Source organism: Strix uralensis, chromosome 9 (assembly GCF_047716275.1).
Source record: "Strix uralensis isolate ZFMK-TIS-50842 chromosome 9, bStrUra1, whole genome shotgun sequence".
Classification (NCBI taxonomy): Eukaryota; Metazoa; Chordata; class Aves; order Strigiformes; family Strigidae; genus Strix; species Strix uralensis.
The window spans coordinates 18415172-18428164 of NC_133980.1; the positions used below are offsets into that span (position 1 = coordinate 18415172).

General features: G+C 34.4%; 1 protein-coding gene across 1 annotated transcript in view; it reads left to right on the plus strand.

Moving 5' to 3' along the window:
- The window catches only part of DNER (delta/notch like EGF repeat containing), a 134087-nt gene that overhangs the window by 83058 nt on the left and 38036 nt on the right, over positions 1–12993 (plus strand). Inside the window, exons 6-7 of the mRNA XM_074877636.1 lie at positions 6514–6667; positions 11444–11557. Of these exons, the coding sequence (XP_074733737.1) occupies positions 6514–6667; positions 11444–11557 (268 nt within the window). The remainder of the gene's footprint in view (positions 1–6513; positions 6668–11443; positions 11558–12993) is intronic.

The following is a 12993-nucleotide window of genomic DNA, read 5'->3' on the forward strand; positions in this document are numbered from 1 at the left end:
TCACTATAAAAAAATATTTCTTTATGAGATGAGGAGCATGCAGTGGGCACTTGGGATCCCCAATCTCTAGACTAGTGTGTTCCAGTTTAAGTCTTCAACCTTCTTTTGTTTTTAGTTTTGATTTAATCTAGTACTTATCTCTCCACACCTCAGTAACTGCTCACTGAGAAACCACTGATCAGTGCAATGGAGTTATCTGAGCATAATTATGAGAAGAAACAGAATGGAGTAATTTGGTAATGCTTGGAAGTTTTCCTGTATGGCTTTCTCCTTTACGTAATACTACACCAAGAGATTACAATGGTGACAGCAATTCCACTGGCCACTGTGAATTTTTTGTGCGATCTAGTAACGTGAGAAAATAAGAACCAAATGTATTAAATTTGCAGTCTGTATACTGCTTTTACAAAATCAGTATGGCCTTCTGTGAATGAGATCCTGCATTCTCTGTTACCTTCTATATGTGTTGATTTTATTTCATGAATTAAAAGTCATTTACAGCACAAATATGCACAGTTAATCTTTGGTTTTATTAATACTCATTTGGGAGATAAAAGCAGTAGTAACTGTTGAGTAAATATTAACAGCTGTGAGCCTGCTGTGAGCACAGAAAATCTGGCATATTTAGGGAATTCACTGTTAGTTCATCTGCTACCATTTTCTGATTTAAATTCTCAATAAGCATGTTTGATAGAAAAATGGCGTTTTGAAATATAACAACAATAATTAAATTCCTACAGTAATCTATATATGCATGGCAGTGCTAACATCTGGAATAATTATCTATTTTATTTCTCAAAAATGAAATTTTAAAATGCTTGAGGTAATGTGTGAACACAACTGTTGCAAGATGAATTTAGAAATGCTACTCTACCATACCAACTGGCTGGTATCCAAATAAATTATTCATTCAGATACAGTGTCCTGTTTCATAGTCCAGTTTAGTTTTTCCACTTTACTATATTTAACATTTTTATTTTATAAATTCAGCATCTTGAATTTGTTTTATGTAAATAATATGTTCAAATTTACTATATATAACAGCATATCAAAATGTCTTCTTTTTCCATTTTTTGTCAAGTTGAAAGTTTCTCCATTTTTATGACTAATTTCTTCCTCTTATTGCATGTCATATGTCACAAAATAAAAATAAATTACTTCCTGTATCTATGCAGAAACATTAATGCTTTTCTGTATTAAGGAAAATGTATATATGGCCTTTAATAATTATCCATGTTTTAGAAATCTTTGAGACATGACAAGTAAAATAATATAATCTTTAAAAAGAAAGACAAATGGGCTTCATGGCAAGAAAGAGGAGCTATTATGTCACACAAAAAAAGAGAAATCAATGCCTGTACATCCCCATCTGTAATCTTGACATCGAAAATTTTATATGTTTAAACTGTTAGTGATAAATGAACCCCCCTCATGCACATGTAGCCTGTTGCTTTCCCTGCAAGATGAATAGAAAAATTTAGGATTGTTCATATCTTTCCACCTATTCTTTCTTTGAACCTGAGATTAATAACGGGAAAATTTATTGAGGTAGTGTTTTTGATGTAACATGCACTAGGCTGCAGTTAACCAACACCCCTGTGGCTGAAGCTGTGGGACACAGAAATCATGTTGAAGCCTGTTTCTGAAGAGGCGTCTATCAATTAATTCATGGTAGTCAGAGAACTGGAATTAGCAGGCTTCTCAATATCTCTTCAAATAAAATTTTAACTTCTGAAATGTAATTGCTTTTAGCTTCACTGTCACAAACTGCTCCTGAATTTTCTAGAACTTGAACAAATGAGGAATGTCCCCAGTGATCCTCTGGAGTGCCATCAAACCTATGCCAGGTAGCCTGTTGGGCTGCGGTAACTCACTAAAAACCTCAGATACGGTGTTTCCAAATGTAGATAATTTATGTCCAGCTTCCTGCTCCAGGGAGAATAAAAATGTCATGTTGTCTATAGTGTTTTTTTAAAAACTGTCAGTTTTCCTTACTCTTTAGCCTATTAGTTGCATGATAGAACTTCAGCCAGGGAACTGATTCAGGCCCAGCATAAGCAACATAGGTAAAAATAGAAGGTGCATATTTCATTAAGCAGGATTTTTTTGTCATTGTTTAACTCGTCTTAGGTGAGATATGCCCTAAAATATCTTGATGATTTCCCTAACGATGGAGCAAACAATTGCCAAAATTACACGCTTGACAGGCACCAACGGTTGCATCAGTTTCCCACAAGATGCATCTTCCGCACTTCTTTTTGCAGAACTGAAACTTTTAATTTTCTTTAGGTTTATAACATGCCTTTTGTGATTTGCTCTTTGGTTTTATCTATAATTCATTCTGTTTTGCACAATCTAGTCTTACAGGATGCAGAGCAACTTCTTACAAGAATGCATAAAAGGCCCTAGTACCGTGAACAAGCTAAGAGCTCTGCTGGCTCTAGTCATTGCTTCCAGTGCCAAGAAGACTAATGATTGTCTTTGTGTTTTTATGTACGTCATAGTTTTATTCCAAATCTAGTTTAATGTAAAAGAATGTAGTAACACATCTGCGTAATGGGAAAGTTAAATATAATTAACAATCTGCAGTGATACAAGTGCAGTGGCATACTGTTATCTATGGAGTACATAAAACTATAAACAGATGAATTTTGGTCTAAGCTGGAAGTCTTGGCCAGTTTTCACTCATTCCTTACTGATACATAACTTAGCTTCTCCTCAGCTAGATGCTTTTTATAGTGTGTGGGTATGAAAAGGAAAGTTTTAATGGCAGAGTTTCTTTTTCAATCATTGTTGCTTTTTGAAAGGAACATAAAATTCACCACTTTGAACAAAATTCTGTGAAGTGAGGTGATACTGAGTCAAAGCGATGCCTTTTCCTTCCTTTGTATGAACTTTGTACCTCTGCTTTGCTGCCATGCTTGCAATTCTTCTACAATGGAAGCAGGAATGTGTCAGAAGGATAATACTGGTCTTGGCATCATCACAATATAAATACCACTTTCACACTCATATACTCAGCTTTATACCAGAATTAGTTATCCTCAAACCAGTTAGCTGTGAATGGAAGAGACAAATCTTAGCATTAACTCAAAGGGAGAGATTTGTTCGGTGTGAGTTTCTGATTCCATGTAGGATTTTAAAGTGAACTTTGTCCATCCTTTGGATTTGAACATCACAATTTTGCTTGCATACCGGGATTAAATGATTTCTTTCACAGATTTCTCTGTTCCATAGCCTCAGCTCTCCCACGTAAAATATGGAAGAGCTGACTGTGTAAATATGAAATCTTATTGTTAGATTTGGAACCCTTAAGATTTACACAAATATGACTGGCCTCTGCCTGCACTGAGAAGTAACATATTGAACTGAATAGCAGTGATTTCCGCGTTTTCTATATTAGCTAGAAGCTTGGGGTAGATCCACTTGATTATATTTATAGAAAGGCTAATTATAAAAAATCCTCATGTATACCTAAAGGCATGCTCTGTTGCATAGGAACTGAGTTTCCTAAGTACAATATACTCCTAAACACAAAACATGTAATTATCGTAGAGCAATGTTTTGCTCAAATATTATAGCAACTCATTGTGAGTTGTAATAAATACTGAAAGTCTTTCTCAGCAAGAGAAAGAATAGACAATTTTTCCTGGTCATCCTAACAGCTTCTTTACTGTAGTTAAAAAAAGAAAAAAGGTGAGCTTTTATGGTATCTCTAGGCTGAAATTTAGAATCTGATAAGCACATTATTACTCTGCTTACTTAAAACAAGTAGAAAGTACTACATTCCAACTATATTTATAATCTCATACTTACAGATTGGATAATAGCAAACTATTTTAAAGAATTTATTTTATTGCCATTCAAAATGATATATTACAGATTTGCACTACACAGTCAAGTAATATACACAGATGAACTGTCTATTGATAGTAGATTGTTTTGGAATTCTTAGATAATGACTTTAACACTAGCATTATGGCAGTTTGTAGCTTCTTGACTTAGTTTTCCTCAAATATGCTAGTACATGTCATCTAGTGAGAAAAAAAAATTAATAGTATCATTGGGAAAAGTGAAGATGACATGCCTAATAAAAATGATGACACCTAATCTTCTCTACAGAGTAACTTGTCTGCATCTCAGAACTGTTACCTGTCATTAAACATTTCAGTTTGAAGTGTTACAATGCTCTTATTTTGCCGCTTTCAAAACTCATTTTGTTAACTACACTTTATGGTAAATTGATCCCTATATCATACAGAAAGATATTAATATTATCTGAGCTTTTCTTAACTTTCTATTTCATTAATAATGTTGAGGCAATGTCTGATTGTTGCATTGTTTAAATATATTAATGCTTACTTTATAATAATCAGTTTCGATTGCTTCAAAATGAAATTTTAGTGCAGGCAGAGCCATGGTGTTTGTGTCTGTGTGGACAGTAGAGACATTCCCTTCTTCTCCAATGAATGGTTCAGGTAATGACATTCTTTATGTCTTACTGTTACATCTAGCATAAACCAACCATGAACCTGAGCCTACCTAACAAACATAATACCTCTCTGTTCTGACAGATGATAACTTTGATGGGATCTTATACTTCTTGGATCTCTTGCTTAGGGATGTCTTTAGCATCAGATAGACGTAGGTAAGCCTGTTCTCATTTCCAGTGCATACACAAAGACCAGAAACATTTAAATGAGATCAAGACTCTGATCTCTTTAAATAACACAGAATCTAGCTACAGTGCCTGTATCTTTCCACATGCTCTACTCATGTCGATTTTAAGAAAAAATACCATTTTTTTCATAGTATATCATCTCACTTTGTTCATCCAGAAGAGGTGTGTTACTGAGACAGGCAGCAACCTTGATTTTGTATTCAGTCTAAACTCAACACTCCATTCCAAGAATGATAACAAACACTTTAAGTAAATAACATAATTTAGTATCAGTAAGAGAACAGCTGTGAAGGATGCTGCAGGCAACATGTTTATGTGCACTATTTACCTGGGTCCTGATGCTATATATGCACAATGGTACTGCATAACTCCATTGATATGAGATGTTAAAGACAACACTGATTTTGAACCACTGATCACTGTTGTCTTTAGGAACCAAAGTGATCCCTGTGCTGATGTGTTTTCCACCAACGAATGCTATATGGAAATGTGGAAATACTTACTGTGTATTTTGTTAACTGTTTAGTTCTTAAATAAAAGTGATTATCTGTTTCACTCTGTTAGCTACTTTCCTGTGTAGCTCATATGAATTATCTTCAAAGTAAGTTGCTGTGCTATGGGATTATAGTAATTTTGACTGTGTTTTGCTTGCCTGTATTTTCTTTCTGTTGAACTACAGCCTTGTTTGGAAACCTGTCATTGCTAATGTGTGAGATACTCAGAGCTGTTTTGTGAAGAGGCTTGGGTAAATACCAGAACATGGATAGACTGTACACTTAGCAAGGACTTCTGGCACTCCTGATAAATAGCATACTCATCATTTTGAGTTTTGGAGATGTATAGTATTAATCCTTGTTTAAACTCTGCCACAGTAATATTTGTAAGGAAGAATGAAATCTGGGTTTTAATGAGTGAAGGTTTATATTTGTATGAAGATGATGATGTTCTTTTCCACTTAGGTCACAGCTGTTTATTCATATGAAGAAAACACGAGTAAAAATAGAAGATAAAATACTAGCCCCATCTCTTTATTTCTAGTTCCATGCACGTTTTGTACTTTGCATTACAATATCTGTGCATGGGACAGCTGTGTTCCAGCCCTAATGACCTGACTTTGAAACGTATGAGAGTGAGTGATGTTGCCATCTAGTGTTTAATGAACAAAGAAAGTAAGATATTTAATCTAAATGAGAGCTTTCCTTGCTTCCATTCTTTGAGACTTCCTTGGCAATCTTAGTGACCTAAAGATTTTTAAAAAATCTAATTTACCTTACTTTATTACTAACAAAAATGTGCTATATCATGCCTACTATAGGTATTTTAAATCTTTAACATGTGTAGTGCTCTTGATTTTTTATTAAGCAGCAGGGTTTGGAAAGTAACAAATATGTTCAGAAGAAGACATATTTTAACTGAATTGAACGGGTGCGTCACTACTGAAGTACCACTAAAGTGAGCCTCTCGGGCCCCAGCCCCTTCACGTAAAGGGTGCATCTTTGTAGTAGGAATTTGTTGAAGTAAATCTGCACATTGCTTGTTCTGAGTTATTCCAGTCTATAAATGTAATTTCTGGAATGGAAGAAAAAATTTATAGTGATTTAGGCATTATGGATCTGATCCCAGCCTCCTTGTCTAGATGAAATTACCTGATATCATTAAAAATTTTAGCTGAAGAATTGGTATTTCAAAGAGTAATTTTGTGCAGTTGATGTATTTATGGCAGCTATTGTTATGAACAGGAAAACAACAAAACCATATTTGTTCAGTAGAGTAGTCAATGAAACATAACCTTTGAAAATTTATTGTGAAGTACATATTGTGTTTGGTTTTAGGCAACTTTTTTCTGCCACTGCGAGGATGAGTATAAGGGTTCCCTGTGTGAAGAATTTGATGCTTGTCAGAGCCAGCCCTGTCAGAACAATGCAACCTGCATCGATGTAGCACAGAAACACGACAGGAATAATTTCACCTGCAGCTGCCTGGCTGGTAGGTTTTGTATTACGCTTTGCATAATGCCTTTTTGTTTTAACATTCAGTGCATGTCTTTTGCAGAGCAGTGAACCGTGCAACTTCAGGTACTAGGAAAGAAGGAAAATACAACAACATAAAGGCAATTTTTAGAAGGCTGTGGAAGATCCTTCATCTGTGAAAAATGCCACTGAAAGCACACATCTGAACCATAACCTAATTAGTGAATTATTCATAACTAATAGAACTTTACCTCCTAAGAAGAGATGACCAAAATTTAGTTTACATCAGCTTTTTCTCAATCGTTTTTTTCTTTTCAGTATAGATTTTAAGTATACATTATATCAATCAATTATATCAATCAACCTATCAATAAACATGCTTTCATTGTAACTAGTAAACTCTTTTCTTCAGTTGCACCAATCGAATGGAAGAAAATTCTCTCCACACTATGCGGTTGTTGGATTATTCCTCAGAATTAACTTAAATTTAGAAAACTTTTAAAAAAAAATCATAAACTAAACAGAGAAATTTGTGGGTTTGATTAATGAACAAGTGTCTGAGTTCTGTGAAGTTACTTTAAGAATATTTGCTTTAAAAATTTGATCAAATGAATATAGACATCTTAATTGAAATTAAAATTAAACTAAGTACAATGGGCATATGTTGGAGGGTAAATTAAAGATACATGTTGATGGAAAAAACCTAAATGGCTATTATAGAAAACTCTGCTATCTGAACTTTACATTTCAAAATCAAACTCAATTATTGGAATAGAACAGTTACTTCAATATATATTTTCTAAAATAATTTAAAAATAAAAGTTGGCAAAGATTATGATCAATATTGGGTAATTTATTTTGCTTCCTACAAACATTTTAATGTACACTTTCATTTCTGTAATACTGGTCAGTTCATATTAGAGAGAAAGGGGACTTATCTGAACAAGAAAAAAAGAGAAAAAAGGAAGATGCTTCTGGATTAGGCCCTAAGATCTGCAGAATATTAGAGCTATATTATAAAAAGCAGATAGAGAAATTAATGATTTGGTCAGGTTTCTAGTGGTTGTGTATAAATGGTAATTGATTAGCTTTAATGCTGGGTGGGTATTTGTGTTCATTAAATATATACAAAAGGTACATGTAACAATACTTCCTTTATTCTGCTCCAAAGCAGGGTCATGGAGTGGGTGTTCTGAATTGTCCTTTAAAGATGGGAATATTCTTAGTCTTTACCCTAATACATGTCAGCACAGACTAGAGAAACTTCTAGCTGCACTAGATTATGTGTAAGTACCGGCCTGAAAAATGACTGAGCCAGAAGCAGGTGGATGCAAGTGATGCTTTAATGTGGCTGCCATGTACTACCCTCTGAACTGTTTTGTGAATTTTGCAGTTCAGTCAATCAGCAAAGGCCCCTCCATTCTCTCCAAAGGCCAAGATGTTTCCTTTTAATTATAATTCCTCTGCCTCTAGGACTTTCACTTCTTCTCTCTTTCCTTAAAGTCACTGTAGCGAATGTGCAGCAAGAAAGGGATTTATATTTGTATTTTTATTTTTGTTATATAATGACTTGCATTTATACTGCTCTGAAAATAAGATGTGAAGTTATTATGCAGGTGTACTCTATTTCACAAGTTTGCCAAAGGATCAACTGTCACTTTAACAAGATATGTAAATACAATTGAATAATGATTTAAATATGAGAAAGATCAGAGTGGAACAAACTTCAAATGTTTGAACAATCCTTACCATTACTGTCATGTTGAATATGGTTGATTCAGAATTCTTTTGGATTTTGAGAAGTAGTTTCCAATTAGCAAAGAAAAAATGTGTGTTTGTTATGTTTGTGTTGTTTGCTTTTATTGAGATAGCTATCTTGGAAATTGTTCTACATCAAGTATTATTAGGCTAAATTTCTTTTTAAAAATTCCCTACCTCAGAAGAAGTACAAGAATGATTCTAAAAAAACCTGCCTGAATTCCATTAAATCAAGATTTTTATTGGAATATAATTTTAACACAAAATATTTTCCAAATACTTCAAAATTCTTGGTTTTAGTTGTGTGAAAAAAGCTTTAGGGGGAATATTTATGGTAATTCTGATGTGCTTATTGTAAAGCCTAAGAGTGTTTCCACTAGGAAAACTTAATATTTTCAAGTTGTACAGCTAAATTTTGCAGAGTAACATAAATATACTTCCCACTTATGTACAAGACTCCAAAGGTGGTATTGCTGTTTTTACTCTTAGATCGAGTCTGTGATAGTTCCTGCTTCTATTGATAAATTACAAATTATAGTGCCTTGATAAAGCAGATGGTATTTTATTTGTGTACTGATACAAAATTCTAGGAGTTTTTTTTTTATTATGATCCTAGATATCTGCATCAAGTGCTTATGTATTTTTTAAAAACTTGGCCTCTCCAGACTTTTAAAAGCTCCTTATGAGTTAAAAACATAGTTGCTATTAGGGACAGGCATTTCAATTGCTTGCTTCATAAAGTGTTAGCACAACTGTAGAAAAATTGATGCCATGAGATGACAGGAATCAATGACTAAGATCATGACAATTTCTTGAAGAAAATGTGTTTCTCTTACATATTTTGGAAATATATTTCCATTCATGTCTTTACTGTCTTATAACTTTGGATTTTATCCTTTCCATTTAAAAACTATTTCTATAAAATATAATTTATGCCTTGTTATTTTCATAATTGTTTCTTCTTATCTCTAGAACAATTGTTAGCTTCTACTGGGGGAAAAAAATAATGTCAAAATTCTAAATACTTCCTTCTGCAAAACCCTGCCTACTTCTCATAGTATAAAACAAAGCTTACAATAGATGGAATGAAATTATTTGGTTTCCGTATGTGAAGGATTCCCTTCTGAATGACAGTGTGATCAAGTCCCTCTTGTAAATCCTCAGTAAACCTTATATAGTTAACTTAATTTACTACATTCTGGAACTTGCAAGGTTGTGCTCCATGACCTCCACACATTATGTTTAGGTTTAGCTTTTAAGTTTTTTAAAATAGTTTTTCTTAATTTTCTTAATATGAAATGTCTAATATTATTCAGATGGCTTAATCATTGGTAACTTCAGTGGCTTGTGTTTCTACCCATAATTTTTCCCCCAAAATTTGCACTTTCACAAACTTGGTAACAGTTTGAAGATGGAAAAATGTTTAAATGAGTTAAGCATATTCAATACTGTGTTATGATTCATAAAAATAATCAGCTGAATGTGAGAACATGAAAAAACATGAAGCCTATAGATGAAAGAAATCAGTTGATGTAGTCTTCTATAATGCTTCAGTGCTGGTTTTGTAGATTTTATGTTAATTTGAGACCAATTAGAATTACAGAAAATCACTAGTTATCTAGAGTGAGGCTGATGTCTCTCCGTGTGCCTCAATCTGGTCCAGATGAGCTACCTCATGAGAACATAGTTCTGGTTTTCAACCTCATTATTTTTCTCCAGTTTAGGTGATTTTTGGGCATTAATCCAGAAACAACATACAAGAGAGGTTTTTTTCCCAGGTTTTGCATTGGAGAAGATAGGATCATAATTTAGCTCTCTATAGCATATAAAAGCAGTAAGCTACACAGAGAGGAAAGTCTTACAGATCTTTTTCTATAGTAGTACTCTAGCAACTCTAAATATAACAATCTATGTTGAGAGCTATTTTATGGTGACATCAGTATATTTGAACAGGGATAGGTATTAGCGTGCCCCAAAGACTTATAAATGTTAATTTTGATTGCATTAAAAATAATTATTTAATCAAAATAAGATTTTTTTCCACTTTTTCTCCCCTGCATAAGCAAAATTCTAGTCCAGACATATTTTCTATCTCACCTTGGAGTCTTTGTCTTAGCTGTTCATAGCAGTGTATTAACAGTGTCACTTAATCATAGCTTACTGGTCTTTAACACCAGCAGTTGTGTTAAACATGCTTGTTATAGAAGATATTTACAATTTTATGTAGGGTTCCTATTAAAAAACAAAATGCTTCTGTGTGTAGTGTGTAGTTTCTCCTTCAGCCATGCATCCAAGATCACTTCTTGGAGGTAAATAAAAATTAGAAAGGGGAATGTGTGGTATTTGTTAAGGAGTTTAAGTTTGTAGTGTTTAATCATTTAGATTGTATTTTGTAGGTTTGTTCATTTTTTGGAGATGTGTTATAGACATCAGACATATGGAACAAAGCAAACTTATGGTCAAATAGTACAGTACACACAATCTGTAGCTTGTGAACTTATAGGAGCTTATTTGGAGGAGTTTGCAACTGTGCTGAGCAGTTCTTCACAGCTCCCACTTAAAATAAACACTCTTTTTGAAGCCCAGAAGTAGGAACAAATGACAGTCATTCAGCATATGCACAAATAATTCATAACGTCAAGTCTTGTTTAAAGTCTTGCTAAAGATTATTGACTTGAGATTCAAGATGTTTGAAAACCATTCAAAAATTACATTTTTGGTTATATAGGTGCTGATGAGGGTCCAGCACCAACCTCTATTATAATAGTGCTGCCAGAATATTGCTGCTGGTAAAATACAATTGATATAATCTCTAGATTTCCACTAATTATTTCTGTTTCTTCAGTAAGAAGTATAAGTTCTAATTAAAAATCTCATTTTATAAGAAATTAGAAGACTGTCCTGGATTCTATTTCTTTCTTTGGCTAATTTTTTTCAGGAAAACTAATAGTACTGTTTGAATGACCTAGTAATACATTTAGTGATAAAACCCCATTTTCGCTATATTTTCTGGATGTTGTGTGCTGTTTTGTAGGTTACACCGGAGAGCTGTGCCAGTCAGAAATTGATCATTGCATCCAGCAGCCATGCCAAAACGGAGGTACCTGCTCATCCAACATCAATGGATTCAGCTGTCAGTGCCCAGAAGGTAAACAGCAAAGACCTATCTAGTACCTCATATAAATTGGTGTTTTGTCGAGTGTAGTTTGTCTAAATTTTCAGTTACATTTTTATATATATGTATATCTGAATTTTTAAAATTGTGCCTTAGGCCATAATCGTAAGCAGAAAAAAAAATCCAGATGAGATAATCAGCAATAGTATATAATGTATAATCAGCGTTAGTATATAAAGTATGGTAGGAACTTAGTGTTTCAGTGTGTATGTGGTGCAGAAATGTTCTCTGGCAACTCTACAGTAGAAATCAGGCTCCAGCACTGTGAGAAAGGTGAATCTGAGGAGACTTAGGTTGTGATTTTTATGTTGTCCAGTAAACATGTGGGAAAAAGCTGCCTCCCTTGTAGTATTTGCATATTTCTGCATATGGCTCCGTTGTCTAAAATGTGTGCAAGAGCAATAATTCAAAACTAAAAGAATGGTTTCAATTCCACAAAGTTTTAATTCATTCTCCTTTCTATTTTGACTTACTCCTTTCTCTATATAAAAGCCTTTCAGTGATTCTCACTGGTGAACACTGTAAATGTGACTATGTGAAATGAGGACACCACAACGCTGAAGTGCTTTCGTAATACTTTGCTGACTGGAATGCAGATGCGTAAATCACTCATAAAAAAATTATCAGGAGTGAAAGCTCTCAATTGTGAAGACTTCTATTAGTTATTTATAATTAAGATTAGAACCTTGAACTAAATTATATTTATCTTCTTATTTGATCTGTGGATGTTGTTTTTATTCTGCCAGCACTTTATGCTTGCTCTAAGGGTACAAGTCTTTGATAACTGCTCTGGTAATATATACTTGCTTAATCATGAAGATTATTTGTAATGTCTTTAGACTGATTGGTCAGAAATTTACATGCATTCTTCTTAGGAAATCTGTTCAAGGATCTTTAAAGATGTTTTGCGGGAAATGATCTTTCCAATAATAAATGCTTGGAAAAACAGCTACGGGGATTTTTGGTTGTTTTAGAACTGCCATATTTGTTTCTGTGTGTGGCATAATTGCTTCCTCCTAATGACCTGTTAATGAATATGCTGACCATCTCTCCACTTCTGTCCTACCACCATTTGAGATGCTGGCCATGGGACAGGGTTACTGGTGGGTTGAAGTCCTTAGATGGCCACATCACTCATCCTCTTCTGTGGGTGTGCTGGGATGCTGTGGCTGGGATACGGTACATGTAGCATAGCTCTTCAGTGCCTCACTAAAAGGCATTTATGCCTTGGTTGCTGTGCAGGGTTGTGGCTGCTCTCCTGCTCAGGGAGCTCATGCCAGCGGCAATTGGCCTCTGAAGGGGAGTGGGGCAGGCTGCCAGCTCTGCCTGGCCCGCAGGCCCGGGCACAGCCGCCAGAAGCAGTGCTGGCTGCGCCAAGGGCGCCGTGCCATGTGGGAGACCTAGAGCAC